We start from the raw sequence: 16,932 nt of genomic DNA, 5'->3' as shown, positions 1-16,932 counted from the left end.
TTAACATCAAACATCTCCAAGCGCCAGAGTGAGCCCCAGCCGTTCCCGCCTCTGCCCTTGCTGATAGGATTCATTTTCATGATCATAGATTCTATTTACAGAAAACCTCCCAGCCAAACCCAAAGTTGGAGAATTACTTTGAGAGGGGTGGGGAGAATACACAAGATGAGGAGGAATTTCTGGCACGGGTGGGCAGAGCACTCATATAGAAGCTTTAGCCGAGAACTATTCCCAAGCTTCAAGGAGGAAGCAACGACCTAGGAAGGCAGCCACTTTATTACAACAGTAAATTCAACCCTCCACACAGTAACACAAGCTCTTCTGCATCCCATTACCTGGGCCATCAGAGCATCCTGCAATGATGAAAATGTCTCGCAGGCTGTCCAACTTACAGCAGCACTAGCCACTTGTGGGCAGAAGTGTGGCTACTCCAGATGAAGAAGGGAAATGTGCATTTCAATGCTACCTTTGGCTCGAGGCTACCAAAACAGACACCACAGCTCTAGGCCAGGGCTAGGGGGAGTGTGCTTCAAAAGCTAACTCTGGAGACAGAAGGAATGGCAGAAAAAGTCCTGCCCCTGCTCCCTTGGACGGGGGTGAGCGGGTGGGGGTGCAGCTGTAGCTGCTAAAGAAGGGGTGTATTAGAGAGGGGGGACACCACGGGCCCTCCTGATGAGGTTAGCCAGTCTCTTGGCCAGGCCACCCGATTTGGGCTCCTCAATGTGGAAGGTCCGGGTGAGGAGGTTGTAGAAGGAGCCGTAGCACACAGCCACCACAGTGCATGTAAGGCAGATCACGTTGTAGGGCATGCTGAAGTCAGGGGTAGGCAGGTTCACTAGCAAGGGCTCTGTGTAGAGTCGCACAAAGTAGCTGGAGCCATCAGACACCGGGAACCTAGGGATGGGAAACAGCGGGTGAGATGGGACTGGCTGTTCCTCCCTCCCTGCCTGTCTCCCCACCTTGAGTCTCAGACTCCAGATGCGCACACACACACACACACACACACACACACACACACACACACACACGTGCGTGCGCCTGCTCAAAGGAGAGCCACCAGCACTGAAGGAAAGGGTTTACCTTGCCTACTGCCTTAGCCTAGTCTCAGCCTAAACAGGTGTCCTCACAAAAATAAGTAACTTATTATACTACCGCCCCCAGCACCACTCTAAGTTGGAACAATTACCCTTCGGGCTATGAGCCAGGGGGACAGCCAGGTTGTATGTCAGGTGCTTTCTAAAGTCCCTGCCACTCAGTAAGTAGTTCTCCTGCTGTTAATGCTACTAGTCTCTCCTATTTGTTTAAGCAGCAGCAACTTGGAAGCCCTTTTTACATCTTCACACATTTCACAGACCACTAGGATTTTCACAAGGGCTGATTAAATCTCACATGACTTTGGAAGGCCCAGTAGGCAGTTGAGGACCTAAGAGCAGGAGGGCGTGGTCACACTTACAAAGTGTTGAAGAGAGGACTCCCTTCCCAGTCCACTGGTTTGGCTGCTACCACACTGGGCACGAGAGCGCTGAGGACAGATGGGCTGCAGAAAAGCAGACATACGGACTAAGTTCTTTACTGACTCCTTCCACCAAAGGGTCAGAGCAAAAGTGGGGGACATGCAGCCTATTGGGGAAGATCCTACCTGACGTAGAAGCCATGGTTGGGGTCTGGTGTATACTCTGTCCACTTGAGCAGGGCCCGCTCAAACTGGATGGAGACCTTGGTGATGGAGTTGGCTGGCAGCTGAATCAGCATCTCCAGGAGGTGGGGCTGCTGCCGGTCCTGGGCAGGTTGGTAGTGGATGTAACCTGGATGGAAGCAAGAGCCACCTAGACTCTGTTCCTAAAATCACACTAACTATACCTCCTCCCCCTCTGCCTTGGGACCAAAAGGAAGTCAAGCCAGGGAAGAAATGAGTTCTCAGAAAAGGGAGAACATGTTTCCAGGATATCAAAAGAGGCTGCTGCCATGAACGCTGCAGACCATCAATCTTCACATCACTAAAACTGGGGCATCTCGGTAGGGAGGAGGCTCATGGGTAAAGACACCTGCTACTGAGCCCAACAGCCTTGCTTGCTTCGACCCTTGGAACCCAATGGTGAAGGAGAAAATCAGCTCCTGCAAGCTGTCCTCTGACCTCTTCACACACATCCCAGAACAAAGACCCTCCCATAAATAACCAATAGATAAATAAGTAAATAATTGATTAAACTGGGGCACCAGACATCACTCTCTGATGTAATACAAGAGGAAGTTCACAGAGTCATTTGGGAATTCTTGCCAAAAATATAGGCCATAAATCTAATCAAGTTTCTAAATCTAACACCAGCTCACACTAAACAGTGGCACAAGGACAAATCTAGAATGTCGAACATTCCTTACACACGTTATATAACAGACGACCCAGTTTTAGCAAAGAGCACTTTTTAAAAAGTATGTATGAGAGAGCCATAAGAAGACCTCTTACTTTGTAAGTGAATTAAAAAATAAGATTAAAACAAAAAGCTGCGAACTGTTATAGATTGGTGTTAGCACTTACCAAGCACGAGGTTCTGGGTTCAATCTCCAGCACAATCATGTTTTTCAGTAGTTCTTTTTAAATTATTATTTTATTTTTGTTTTGTTTTATGTTTATGTATGTATGTCTGTGAGTGGGTATGTGCACATGAATGTAGTACCTAAAAAGGCCAGAAGAGGGCATCAGATTCCCCCAGGAGCTGGAGTTACAGGTGGTTGTGATCTGCCTGATGTGGATGCTAGGAACCAAACTTAGGTCCTCTTAGAAGAAAGAGTAGCGAGTGCTTTTCACCTGCTAAGCCATCTCTCCAGCCACCTCCACCACCAGCACCAATATTTAAAAGAAAAAGCTGGGTGGTGGTGGTGGAGAATGCCTTTAATCCCAACACTCAGAGGCAGGTGGATCTCTGTGAGTTCAAGGCCAATTTGGTCTACAGAGCAAGTTCCAGGACAGTCAGGGCTACACAGAGAAACCCTGTCTCGAGAAAAAAAAAGCTAGGAAGTTGGAGACTACTAAAGGTGTGATAGGCAGGTGGGAACCTACTGTGCTTGGGTGTGTTCAAAATTCTCTAGAGTCAAAGATAAAACACAACTGAGCCTGAAAGAATAGGCCTGTGCTCCTAGCTGCTTGGAAGGCTAAGGCAAGCAGATAGACGACAGTTCAAGGCCAGTCTGAGCAGCTTCACAAGACTCTGTTTCCAAGTGTACAGGTCAGAAGAAAGGTGAGCATAACAGCGATCCCAGCAGGCCAGCCAGGGCTAGGCAGGGAGACCCTATCTCCACAAACAAACAAACAACAACCACAAACAAACAAAACAAAGAGGGCTGGGGGTCTAATTTAACAGAGAGCACTTGTCTAGCATGTAGAAGGCCCTAGTTTCAAATTCAATTCCCAATACTCTAGTAGCAAAAAAAGGTACAAAATTTCCCCTGAGGAATGTATAAAATATCCACAGAAGGTGTCTGAAATACAGTTTTGAAAATATAGGAAACATGACTTAAAAGTTCCTCAGACCGGGCAGTGGTGGCGCATGCCTTAGTCCCAGCACTCGGGAGGCAGAGGCAGGTGGATCTCCGTGAGTTCAAGGCCAGCCTGGGCTACAGAGCTAGTTCCAGGAAAGGCTCCAAAGCTACACAGAGAAACCCTGTCTCAAAAAACCAAAACCAAAACCAAAACCAAAACCAAAACCAAAACCAAAACCAAAAAAACAAAAAAACAAACAACCAAACAAAAGTCCTTCACTTTGTCCCTGGGATTGATGTCAGCCTCCTTCTTCGTCATCAGTACCAGTACCGCTCGCCTCCAAAGAACAGCGCTCTGGAGCTATACCAGACACTCAGGAGGAAGCATCAGCAACTGTCAATACTTCCTTAAAAAATAACAAAATTTCTTTTTTTTAATTTTTAATTTATTTATTTGGGGGCAGGGTTCAAGACAGGGTTTCTCTGTGTAGCCCTGGCTGTCCTGGAACTTTCTCTATAGACCACTGACCTCAAACTTAGCAATCTGCTTGTCTCAGCCTCCTGAGTGCTGAAATTAAAGGTGTGTAAAAAAAAAAAACCAAATTCTAAACTTTCCCTCTGTGCTGGCTAATTTTATCTCAACTTGACACAAACTAGAGTTCCCTGAAAGTAGGGAACCTTAAATGAGAAAATGCTTCCATAAGTACGGGCTACAGGGCATTTTCTTAATTAGTGATTGATAGGAGGGCCAGGCCCATTGTGGGTGGTGCCATCCCTGGGCTGGTGGTTCTGGCTTCTATACAAAAGCAGGCCGAGCAAGCCATGAGGAGCAAGCCAGTAAGCAGCACTTCTCCATGGCCTCGCATCAGCTCCTGCCTCCAGGCTCCTGTCCTGTTTGAGTTCCTGTCAGTGACGGACTATGATGTGGAAGAGTAAGCCAAATAATCCTTTCCTCCTCAATATGCTTTTGGTCATGGTGTTCATCACAGCAACAGAAATCCTAAACTAGGACAGAAGTTTGTACCAGGAGTCGGGGATTGCTGTGACAGATGTGTTGTTTCTGGGAGGATTGTGGAAGGACTTTGGGCTAGAAAAGTCACCGAGTCCTGAGAGCTCAGTGGGATGTTCTGTGGGAGCTTGGAAGATAAGAAGGTTGCAAGCAGTGCAGACAATAAAGGCCTGGCTTGTGATGTTTTAGAGGGAAGCAAAGACTCTGCCCAGCCTTTTGTGTGAAGAATCTGTGGTTCTGGTCAGCTGGAGCTGAAGAACTGACCGTGAGTAACAAGAGACCAGAGCCACTAAAGTAAAGCCTTTGCTTTTCTGGGACAATAAATGTTGGCCATCTGGGCTGAAGAACTAGCAGTGACTATAAAGCAAACAGCATCACTGAGGTGACTGATGTCTTCTAGGAAGTGTTTTCTTAGAGTCAGCACACAGAAGCTGTGTTCCAGAGGCAGCCAAGGTTGTATCTTGTGCTAGGCAACTAAGTTTGGTCATATAAAAGTCACCTAGGGGCTGGAGAGATGGCTTAGTGGTCAAGAGCACTGACTGCTCTTCCAGAGGACCCTGGTTCAATTCCCAGCACCCACATGGCAGCTCACAACTGTCTGTAACTTCAGTTCCTGAGACCCAACACCCATTGCAAAACACCAATGTACGTGAAATAAAAATAAATAAAATTTTAAAATAAAATAAAATAAAAAAGGAGGGCAGACAGGATTCTTGGCAGTACGTCTCCCCCATGTTAAAAAAAAAAAAAAAAAAAAAAAAAGCCGGGCAGTGGTGGCGCATGCCTTTAATCCCAGCACTTGGGAGGCAGAGGCAGGTGGATTTCTTTGAGTTCGAAGCCAGCCTGGACTACAAAGTGGGTTCCAGGAAAGGAGCAAAGGTATACAGAGAAACCCTGTCTTGAAAAAAGAAAAAAAAAAAAGTCACCTAGGTGCCGGTGGTGGTGGCCTTTATTCCCAGCATTCGGAAGGCAGGGCCAGGCAGGTCTCTGTGAGTTCAAGGCCAGCCTGATCTACAGAGTGAGATTCAGGACAGGCACCAAAACTACACAGAGAAACCCTGTCTCAAAAAACCAAAGAGTCACCTAGGTAGTGCTGGTTTTGAAGGTATGAAGGTGTCATGGAGAACACCTGAGGCTTGGCACTATGTGACAGGGTTGAAGTCCCTGAAGAGAGCCCAAGAGAAAGATATTGGTGAAAATGTAGCCCAGTGTCAGTAGAAGATCTCAGCACATTAGAGATGCCAGCACCATGGGATGACCACCAAGAACAGCAGCAGCAGTGGAGGGGAGCAGCTGGAGCCTAGAGGACAAGCTGTGTGCTGCAGGGGGTTAGCCAGGGAAGTGACCCAAGCCCTTTGGAGGAGTCCAGAAGACTATGAGTGAATCCTAGACATTGGACATTGTATTGTTTATACCGCTGGAGTTTGGGTTTGCATTGTTCAGATTGTGACTGTGTCTGGTTCTGTGTCAGTTCTGTCTTGAACTGAGAAGCACTTATTTTTGTTTTACAGGAGCCCACAGTTGAAAGACTTTAAATTATTTCCCCCCCAAGACAGGGTTTCTCTGTGTAGCCCTGGCTGTCCTGGAACTCTCTCTGTGTAGCCCTGGCTGTCCTGGAACTCACTCTGTGTAGCACAGGCTGTCCTGGAACTCTCTCTGTGTAGCCCTGGCTGTCCTGGAACTCTCTCTGTGTAGCACAGGCTGTCCTGGAACTCTCTCTGTGTAGCCCTGGCTGTCCTGGAACTCTCTCTGTGTAGCACAGGCTGTCCTGGAACTCACTCTGTGTAGCCCTGGCTGTCCTGGAACTCACTCTGTAGATCAGACTGGCTTGAAACTCTAAAGGTGTGTGTCACCACCACCTGGCTAAGACTTTGAAATTTAAAAGGAACTGGCTATTTTTGAGAGATGGAATTTTCAAATGTCTGGGACCTTTCAAATTTGGAATGTTGACATTAATAAATGATTTAGGGGAAGAACAAGAAAGAAAAAATTCTGGCTTAACAGTGATGTGTTTGTGTATCAAGATGACAAGGGGTCAACCCCTTTACTCTCCCAAGAAAGCGAAGAGACATATATCCGCCCCCCCTGCCAGCTTCTCAGCTTCCACAACCCATTCTGTAGACTCTGTTTGTCATGAATCAGAAGGACGTGCTCACAGGTTCAGGGAGGAGGAAGTGAGAAGGAAGGAAGCTGCTGCCCTTGGAATGCTCTAAAAACCATTGGCAGCACAAATTCCAGAGGTACAAAAGTATGGCTTTTGCCTTGTAAGTTACTTCTGGAAGCTTTCTGCTGTATTTTTAAAACCGTTCTTAACCCTCTATTCCACCTTCACAGGCCTTCAGGGGTACTTTGGGAAGTACTAAGAAGGAAGTCTGGAGGTCAGTCCTGAAGAGAGAAGGAGCTGAGGTGAACTGGGGTGTGTGTGTGTGTGTGTGTGTGTGTGTGTGTGTGTGTGTGTGTGTGTAATGGCTGGGGCTTAGCTCCTCACTTGGTTTGTTCTCCTTGCCCTTGGAGGTGATGGTGAGGGTGTGCACATACAACCGTAGGTACCAGGGCACAGCATCCAGCAGTAGCACGGGGAAGGCCCGGTAAGGGTGGGAATTGTACAGCAGTGTGTTCAGCTCTCCGTTCTGCAGCCCATAGCCACTCACATACCGCTGCGCGTGCAGGAAAGGCACGGGCAGGGCTTCTGCTAAGAGAAAAAGAATCAACATTGAATTCCCTCCCCAGCTCCCTGAGCCATACTCAGAGTCCCAAAGCAGGGAAAGGTAGGGAAAGCTCTGCCATAAGAACTGGGACGCATGGGCTCTGGAATCATCCAGCTTTCCTCGATCACAAGGATAAGATGATGACTATTACCTCGTGCTCACGTGTGCAACACTGTGTCCCCTTCCTGCCCACAGCAGCACTCTCAGGGTGTTTCTCCCTTTCTTTTTGGAAACAACTGTAATGAACTAATGCTATTCTTTTACATTGTAAAAGTGGTAAATAAGACAGTATTATTTATCACTCTATGCCTAGCACATGGCACCAGTTCAAAACTATTTCACCAGCTAAATATACGAATGAACTCTATTACATCCCATCACTAGGTATTAATGTCCCTGTCTGTTATAGACACTAAGGCCCAGCGCAGGTAGGAACTGACCCAGTCATTAAGTTTAGAAGAGGTGGGTTTAGAACCAGTAACATGAATGCAGAGTTGGGTCTAAAGCCCTATGAACTTGAAGAAAAGACATAAATCCGAGGGTCTGCACCCTTCCCCCAATCGACTCACCATTCTCTGGCGGTCTCTTCCATCTGAGCTGGAGGTTGAGGCTGCGGGAGTTACTGATCACGGCTGTGTCAAACAAGTCATAGACAGCATAGGTCCTCTGGGTGCCCAAAATGACATCCTGGTACGTGGAGGTGGGAGGAGGGCTCACCTCCAGTGTTCCATTGTCCTGGCAACACAAGAGCAGCACTCAGAAGCAAGCAGAGGGGCAGGCTGACGTTGGGGAAGAAGGGTAAGTGTGCAGCTGAACACCTGGGTACCTGGCTGTGGCCTGTGACGTCCACGTAAACTAGGCTCTGCGATGCCAGTGGGCAGGCCTCTGTGAGAGTCCGAGAGAACATGCGGAAGAGGGACCAGTCTGAGAAGAAAGAACAGGGCTGAACCAGGGCTGGGGTGGTTGGGTCCGTGCAGACAGAGCAGGACCTCGACAGGTGGGCAGAGATGACGTGCCAAGGCAGCTTACCTTTCTTCCCCTGCCCCGTGATGAAAGCATCAAACACAACTGAAAGCGTCTGCCTCAGCTCCCAGGAGACGCTGGTGCAATGAGCATCCTGTCATAAGGGCCAATGGTAGCCGTCATCCATCCACACAGCCCCAACGACTAACTTGGACATACTCTGTCTGTGTATCCTCACTTCTACTGACTTGCTACTCTTCCCTACGGAACACTTGACCCTGAGCCAGATCCCATGTCAACAGCTTTATGAGCATCAGTTTGATGAACTATTACAACCACTCCCAAAGTAGAATCTATTATTTTCATGTGACAGATGAGAGAGTGAGTTCAAGGAAATGAAATGATATCCTCAAGGTCACGCCAGCTGGCGAGTGACTGAGCCAGTAGTTGTAATCACACGGTGCTGTTCCTGACTTTGTGCTCCACGATAGAGATTTATTGAGTGCTTCCCAGGCAACCACTCAATTACCCTGGTGCACAGCCAATGCCCCACATAATGAGTACCACTTCTGCCTCTCGCTACTCACTCAGCCAGAATCAGCCAGATTTACCTGTACTGTCTCTCAGAGCCTCTGGATAACACCTATCCCCATTCCCCACGGCTTACTCTGCAGATAGGACGGATATGCACTGCCTGGGAGTGGTAACTGGTGTGGAACAAGCGATCTGCCTTCAATAGCACCGAGAGACCTGCCTGGAGGAGACAGGAAGAGATACAGGGCTGGTCAGTACCCTACATGGAGCACTTGACATGGGGCACAGATTCTCTTAAATACACTCTGGCTGCCAGGCTGTGAAGGGACACCTGCCAACTCCCTTCACCTTGTGGGACTCCCACCCACCCACCCACCCACACTCACCTTGGAACTACAAGGCAAGAGCTTCTTCCATGGGGTGAGGTTCTCGGTGCAGACAACCTCCCGAGGTAGCACAGCATAGCGCAGGAAGTAGTGATCGGTGTCTGAGGGAGACAGAGGTTTACCGAGAGTATACCTGGGTCCTACTCTCCAGGAGCCACCCTCCAAAGATGTGGGTGGCCCCATCTTCTCCCTGTGCCACTCTAGTACCACTGCCAAGTGGTCCCACCTCCAGTCAGAGTAGGCAATGCAGACAGGAGTTTTAGGAAGCTACCTGCACACCCATGGGATCTAGGATCTAGCTCAGCTGTGGGAGAGGAGGCCACAGCGAAGGAGGCAAATGTTGGGGTAGAAGGTACAAGGAAGACAGACCTCACGGGCTATCTCACCATTGGCCAGCCCCAGAGGTTTGAAGGAGGCAGTGGGAGTGACAGTATTGGTGGAGTCGATGAAGTTGAGGGATGCGCAGAAGATTCCCGAGAGAACATTGCTGAGCTCCTTCCAAGATTTGTCCACACTAGACAGAGACACACACCGACTTACTGTCCCGTGGTTACACCTTTGAAACTCCAGATCTTGTGTGACCTCCTTCATACAGCCACAGCTAACTGCCAAGTCCATGGTACAACGAGGCCGTATCTCCACCGTGACCAGACGATGGAAGTCAGAACATCACGACCCCTGCTCAGTGATGCCCTTGCCTCACCTTACCTCCTTAGCCTCTTCTCTGAGCATCTTGGCAGCTCCGCAGGTCTTTGTTCAAGTAGTTCATCTTGCCTGGGAACACTCTGCTCATGGATTTCTGCTGCCTTCAAAGTTCTGCCCCCATTCTTGTCCCCCTCCTCCAAGGAGCCTTTTCTGCTCTCCTCAAGCACACTGTTGCTTTGCTCTGTTGTGTGTCTGAGCACTCAAGACCCTACTCAATTCTCTTTTAGGAGATGGCTAGGTGGCGGCAGCCCTAAGAGCCATGCTTCATTTGGTGTGCATAATACCGACCCATATAGCATTCAGTAAATTTTAAAATTACTTGTTGATATTTAAAAGTCAATTTTCATGCTAAAGTCTGATCTCTCTTGAAAGCGACAGTCTGAGTACATTAGACCTCCACTGTCATATGGTAGCAATCCATAGGAACTGAGTGGTGGCTGTCCACTTCAGACTGTCACACAAGCGCTTTCTCGGATCTGCCACAACACTACCTCTCCCTGTCATTGCTCTAAACCTGGTAATATTTGTGCTATGGATCCTGATGGGTAGTTAAAAGAGGCAAATGAAACATCCTGAAACACCCTTCTCACGCCAGTGCTTCATCAATGGTTTTACTCCTTCAGTCAGTGTGCTATCCCACAAATGTTTTGTTAGGCACCAATATTATTTTTTAAAATACAAATGAATATTTGTCTTAAAAAAAAAACCACCTAGTTTGCCAATTATTTGTGGCTTTACATGCCAATAATAGGCACCAATCACCTGCTATTTGCCTCTTTAGAGAAATGCATATAGTATCTCAGACTTGAAAGTATTCAGGATAGAACGTTCACTCAGCAAAGTAAAGAACATCACTCTGTGTTAATGTAATTCTTTGTGTTGCACATGCATGCACACTGATGCACACAGCTCCAGAGGTCAACATTTGTCATCTTCATTCCCTCTCTATTTTTTTTTTTTGGGGGGGGCGGTGATTAGAGTCTCTTATTGAACCTGGAGTTCACTGATTCAGCTAGACTGGCTTGTCTGGCAAACCTGTTCCTCCTGTCTCCCACCTCCTCCTCAGTCCTGGGATTCCAGACCTGCATCATCAGCTCGGCTTTTTAGGTGGGTTCTGGAACTTAAACTCAGATCCTCAAGCTTGAGTGGCAAATATTTTATGACTTGGCATCTCCCCAGCCCTGTATTACCATTCCTTACTTCCAAAATCAACTTGGTGGGATCGCCACCCGTTACAGTAGCTAATCACCAAGGGCAAAGCAAGATAACAACACCTTCCCCTGCCACACTCCCTCCATGGCCTGTAACAGTCGCCAAAATGGGAACTCACTCTGTGACAGTGTCTTGGAACCAGACCCAGAGCTCTGCACCTGAGGGAGCCTGCAGGAAGGGTGGCCCCCAGTATCGGGTCCTCCAAAAGCCTTGCGTGAATGACAGGTGTAGCTCCCGCAGAGAATACTTGGAGATCAACTGCCCCAGGGCTTTGGGGAAGAGCCTGTAATGAGACACTGAAGAAACCAGGGCAGGTGAGTGGCGACCCAGGCCCCGCCCCCAGATACCGCTCGCTTTACCAACTCAGTGAGGTGTCAGAAATTTTTCTCAGGTCCTGAACTCACCTCCTTCCCGCTGCAGATCCGAATCCCAACGCGTACGGAACTGGAATGTGGCGGCCACGTCGCCGGAAGGCAGCGGAGTGATAACAAGCTCCTCTCTCAGGCTGTCGCGTGGGCGCTCCGCGTGGCCCCAGCAGCCCCGTACCACCAGCAGCAGCAACAGCACAGCGAGCGGCATGGCCGCCGCCATGCCTGCGGCCGCTTCCGCCTCCCAGCAGCGCCCGCGCCCACCAAGGCCGGCATCCAATAGGAAGAGCGTGTGAGGAAGGACTTCCGGTGACGACCCGGAAACCGCAGTGTGGTTACCGGAGGGACACTGTGACCGGCTACAAATCCTGGAGATTGCCGACCCCGCGTGAAGGGGTGTGGGTTTGTGGCGGGGAGAGGCGGCTGGCCTGGGGGCCCACGCACCTCGAGGTGTTTCCACCCACTAGGAAGTGCTCAATATGCAGTATGGCCATTTCGTAGTTGAAGGAACGTACTGAGAAACCCCAGTACCGAGGGCTGGGATTACAGGTGTGAGCTACAAACGTCGTGTCTGTTAACTTGGCTCTAAACCTAGCGAGCAACTTCTACAACCCCATCCCCGTGGTCTTTTATTATAAGTAATTTAAACTGTATGGCAAAATTGAAAGAATGAGCAGCTGTTAAACATTTTTCTCCAATCATGTACATTCATTCCATTAACACGTTATGGGTGAACACCAGCAAGTCCACTCACCTATCTTAGCTTTGATGCCACTACAGAGTAAATTTCACACAGAGATGTACTCCATTCTCAAGAGTTCGGTTTTATTCACATTTCTTTCTTGTAAAATCATCTGGGCTTTGGATTAATATACCATTGTAACCCCCAATCTTACACGATATAGAATGTTCCTTAGATCTGGGACTGGGGATGTAACTGACGCAGTGGTGGTAGAGTGCTTAGCATGCATGAGACCTTGAGTTCATACCCAGCATAGCAGTGTGGGTTGGGAGGGAACCCCCAAACTTAAAACATAAAAGCCAAACAAAAGTCCCACTTCCTAGAAAGTGGCTAATACCTTTTCCTTCTCAATGTCTAGCTCCAGAACAAGGGCAACTAATGTTCTTGTAATAGATTGATCTGTTCTAGGACTAAACGTAGTAACTTTTTGTCTGTTCTTTCTCGAACGAAATGATTTTGAAACCACATTGTGCAGACTGAAAGCATAGCTTCATGGGAGTTGGCTCTACATCATCCTGTCGTCTCCAGGGACACAGTGCTGTGTGGCCTCATGTTCCCACGTGTCTAAGACTTTCTATTTATTGCTATGCAGTGATAACATTGTGTGGATAAGCCAGTTTCTCCATTCTGTTAGTGGGCCTCAGAGTTCTTGGCAGTTTGGGTTATAGTGGACAAAGTTGATTATAGTCTATACAAGTTGCTGTGTAGATTTAGGTCTATCATGTCCCTTGGAAGAATATTTAGGAGCAGGAAGGCTGAATCAAAAAGAGAATGTGTTTAATGTTTAGTAAGAAATGGACCTTTCTCCAAAATCTGTCATTTTATTTGTCTATTAAAAATATGCAAGTTAGCTGGGCAGTGGTGGCGCACACCTTTGATCCCAGCACTCAGGAGGATCTCTGAGTTCAAGGCCAACCTGATTTACAGAGGGAGTTCCAGGACAGCCAGGACTACACAGAGAAACCCTGCCTCAAAAAAAACCAAAGTAAGTAAGTAAATAAATAACTACAACAACAAAACCCAAAAACCAAGTTCTGGTTGCTCCACATCCTACTAAACATTTGGTATTTTTAGGTTTTGGACTCAGCTATCTGGATGGTCTCACTGTGGGACACTTTGCATTTTCCTCACTAATGGTGCTGAGCACTTGTTCATGTTCTTGTCATTCATTCATGTGTCTTCTCTCATGAAAGATGTTACCTTTTTTGTATACTTTTTTTTTAACTTTATTATTGATCTGTGGCTGTTCCAATATTAAACTGATTTGTTTTTTCCACTTGCCCTCCGGGAAACACATTCATGAAGGATTGTCAACAGACTCTTGGGTGAATCTCACAACTATATTTCCAGGAAGAGCCCAAACTTGGTCATAAGAAGGCCTGCCAAGATAGACTCCAACAAAAATGAATTGTTAAAAGATGACTTTAGGGCTTTAGAGATGACTTGTTGGCTAAGAGTACTCACTGCTCTTCCAGATACCTGAGTTTGGTTCCCAGCACCCACAATGGCTCACAACCACCTCTAATTCCAGCTCCAGATTTAATGCCTTTAGCCTTTGAGAGCCCCTGAATTCATGTGCACAAATCCATATGCATACACATATACATACATAACTAAAATATATATAATTATTGAAAAAATTACTTCATTCTCCCACATCTAGCATTTTTGATTCCATTAGACTTGCAGTAGCAAGGGAGAGACTAGATGTCAGGGAAGGGTTCAGAGCCCTAATCTGCATAAGTATGAATCAACCAACCTGAGGGTCACTTTTGCTTATCTGTAAAAACCTACTTTCAGGGGGCTGGAGAGACGGTTCAGTGGTTGGAAGCACTTACAGCTCTTGCAGAAGACCTGAGTTCAGTTCCCAGCACCCACCCTGATTGCCCAACTGCTTACTACTCTAGTTCTAAGGCATCTGGTGCCCTCTTCTGGCCTCCATGGATACACATACACAAATAAAAGGAACAATTTAAAAAAACAAAAACAAAAAACAAAAACAAAAAACAAAACAAAAAATAACCCTACCTTTCAGGGTCATTGTTAACATGTTGGAGATTAATAGCCCTATCTCTTCAAATGACTTTATCAGTTGAGGGCCATCTTCATTTAATAGATAAGGAAACTAAAGTATGGAAACTGAAATAATTTAAGTTCACAGTGTGTGTTGGAGCCAGAAAAAGTGGCTACATTACCAGCCTCCAAATGATTTCTTACAAAGGAAGATGCCATCATGGTTATTTCAGTTTATGCTGTTTCCTCCTGAAATTGTCCTCATCATCAGAGCGCACCCACCTCCTGGGAAGACTTGCCCTGCTCCTGTAGCACACCAGTGCAGTTGTACTGTGGCCTTCACTGTGTTCTACGTCCACTATCTGGGGCATGTCTGTTCTAGAAGAGCTCTTGGTCGCCTTGGTATTTTTGTTGTCTGTACAAATGCCAGCACATTGTAGGAATACTCAGTCATATCTAAATGAACAATTAGACATGATACCACAGTACTGTTGTCCTCCCATTACCATGCTGTTTGAAGGATTCTGCACACTCCTGGGGACTGTTACAAGGTAAGGTTTTAGTGACTCTCCTGACCTGTGATCCCTTCTGTTTCCTCCACAGCACAAGGTTCTGCAGAGATGAGTTTAGTCTTCTTCCCTCTCCAGAGTCTATTCGATGTCTACCCAGTAAGCCTTGCAATAGAAAGAAGCCACACTGTGGCTTGGAAGACTGAACGCTGGGCTCCTTAATTTGGAGTTGGCTCTAAATCGGCATGTTGTCTCCAAGGATACTGTGTAGCCTGAGGAAACAGTCAGCTGTAGATGAAGCCTCTGAAGGCTAGCCAGACCCCTGTGGTTTGGCAGAAGGAGAGGTCATTGTCCCAACCAGGAAGTGGTCTTGTGGTCCCATTGACCCTAGTCTTTTCCAGACAGAGCTGGGACTCATACTAGCTCAACTGGAGATTTCCCAGGGACTTACAAACAGGTCTATTTCTCAAGAGTGCTAGAGATCCCTCCCCCAAGAAGAGGCTCCTGCTCCAAACTCCACAATCTTAGCATTGTGTGTCTAGAAAACTAAGGATTTATTGGAATGTTGATGGTAACCAAGCAAGTACAGCTTCTCATCATTCATCCTGAAGAGTGGTGGTGGTCCCCAAAAGCCCTGTCAGAGATTGGTTGGGCTCAGAGGCCCATCAAGAGAGGTAGAGCTTTGCTATGCTCAGGGAAGGTGGGCACAAACAGGGACTCTTGTCAGTATGCAGCAAAGTCATAGGCAACTTAGAGAAATTCTAGGGATTAACCTAAGGCCTAACTTAATAGATGATCTCAGCTTGGACCCAGAGACCTTTGGGCAGAAGGTATTTATGCTACAAGTTCATAGAGACAGGGAAAAGCTGAAGGACACTCTAGCTTCCTTGGAGATGCCACCAATTTCTCAGTATCCTTAGGAATAGTAACTTACAATGGCTTCATGGAGGGAAAAAAATGAAACTGTAAGCAGATTGTCACTCAGCCTGAAGAGCTTTGGATTTAGGCTAAAGGTCACCACCGGTCCTGCAGGTAGTAGTTTGATATGTGAAGGGAAGCACGTTTAATGACTTTTTAATGTAAAAAGTAAACTAGAGATCCTTAAGGCTGCGTCCTAAAATTTATTTCATTTGGGCTGGAGAGATGGCTCAGAGGTTAAGAGCACTGACTGCTCTTCCAAAGGTCCTGAGTTCAAGTCCCAGCAACCACATGGTGGCTCACAACCATTTGTAATGAGATCTGGCACCCTCTTCTGCACACACAGTAAACAAACAAACAAATAAATAAATTTCTTTCATTCGACATTTCCTGGGCAAGTTCATTCTCACTATGGCCTCACTTCCCACCCATGCATTGATGAATGCATACTTGTTATGTTTAGTTTTTCAGTCTAATCCTTTAACTCAAATTCCACACTCATGGACCCAGGTGTCTGCTTGTCATGTTGTCTTCGATGTATCAAAAACACTCAAACTCAATACATCTAAAACAAATTTATTACAATCTTTAGCCCAAACCCTGCAAACCGTCCTATAGGATGAGATACACACAATGCTGGTACCTTTGTCCCCTTCCTTTCTAATTCACCCATTAGGAAGGTTTCCAGGTTAGCCTCTGAAGTCTGAATCTTCCACCTTCGTCTACCCCAGCACTTCTACCCTGGCTCCTATCTCTTATTTAGGTGAATGCAATCATCTGGTTTCCAGGCATTGATCCCTTCCAATCAGTATGCCACAAGGGGCCTCCAGTATTTCTTTCTTCCCTGGCTTGTTCCTACTTGTTATTCAGATCTCAGCTCCAATGTCACTTCCTCAAGGGAGACTCCCTGGGGACCTCTTTGAATAGGCTGGCAGCTTTGTGCCACTAGTCATAGCTGCAAATTTGTATTTGGGCTCCACTACACTAAGCTCCACGACAGAATCGAATTTTTCTTTTTTCTTCTCTTTTTGGCCAATACTGTATGTTTTACAGCTGTTAAATGCCAGTATGTAATATTTATGGAACAATTAATGTCATATTTTGTTTACATCCTGCTCCAGCCTAAAAAAGGTAATCACCACTTCCTACTGGACCACCATTATTGCTTTCATACATTACTGTATTATTATTTGTCTGTCTAGAGCCTGCCTTCTCCAGTATATTCTCTAAACTGCAGCCAGAATTATGTTTTAAACAAGCAAGTCCAACTGATGAACCAGCCTGCTTCCATCTTAGGCTTGAAAGCCATCTTACAGTAAAGACAAGTAAGGTTCATTCCTATTTATGATTAAACCTGTTTCTCAAGCATTGGGCTGTGCCCCACCTGT

General features: G+C 46.9%; 1 protein-coding gene across 3 annotated transcripts; it reads right to left on the bottom strand.

Annotated features, from left to right (window-relative positions):
• Positions 1-260: 260 nt before the first annotated feature.
• Positions 261-11,625, bottom strand: Pigt (phosphatidylinositol glycan anchor biosynthesis class T). Of its 3 annotated transcripts, none has more exons than XM_059261885.1 (12): positions 11,399-11,624; positions 11,113-11,290; positions 9,464-9,591; positions 9,078-9,178; positions 8,825-8,911; positions 8,224-8,311; positions 8,021-8,118; positions 7,764-7,929; positions 6,975-7,178; positions 1,640-1,805; positions 1,454-1,537; positions 261-894 (listed from the first exon to the last, which is right to left on the bottom strand). In XM_059261885.1, the coding sequence occupies exons 1-12, from the start codon at positions 11,583-11,585 to the stop codon at positions 642-644; spliced, it is 1,740 nt and encodes a 579-aa protein (XP_059117868.1). In that variant the 5' UTR covers positions 11,586-11,624; the 3' UTR covers positions 261-641. The 3 variants fall into 3 exon arrangements, with proteins under 3 accessions (XP_059117868.1, XP_059117869.1, XP_059117870.1); XM_059261886.1 differs by having other exon boundaries at positions 6,975-7,175; XM_059261887.1 differs by lacking the exon at positions 6,975-7,178 and having other exon boundaries at positions 11,399-11,625.
• Between the last annotated feature and the right edge of the window lie 5,307 nt (positions 11,626-16,932).

This window comes from Peromyscus eremicus, chromosome 4 (assembly GCF_949786415.1).
Source record: "Peromyscus eremicus chromosome 4, PerEre_H2_v1, whole genome shotgun sequence".
Classification (NCBI taxonomy): Eukaryota; Metazoa; Chordata; class Mammalia; order Rodentia; family Cricetidae; genus Peromyscus; species Peromyscus eremicus.
Note: the sequence above shows the minus strand (reverse complement) of the source record. Positions and strands in the feature narration are given on the sequence as shown.

Excerpts from the sequence above, each read along its gene's own strand:
- Pigt (XM_059261885.1), bottom strand. The coding sequence starts at position 11,585 with ATGGCGGCGGCCATGCCGCTCGCTGTGCTGTTGCTGCTGCTGGTGGTA. Across the intron at positions 7,179-7,763 it reads GAAGAGACCGCCAGAGAATG|CAGAAGCCCTGCCCGTGCCT; the intron begins GTGAGTCGATTG and ends TTTTTCTCTTAG. Across the intron at positions 1,806-6,974 it reads GGGCAAGGAGAACAAACCAA|GTTACATCCACTACCAACCT; the intron begins GTGAGGAGCTAA and ends GCTTCCATCCAG.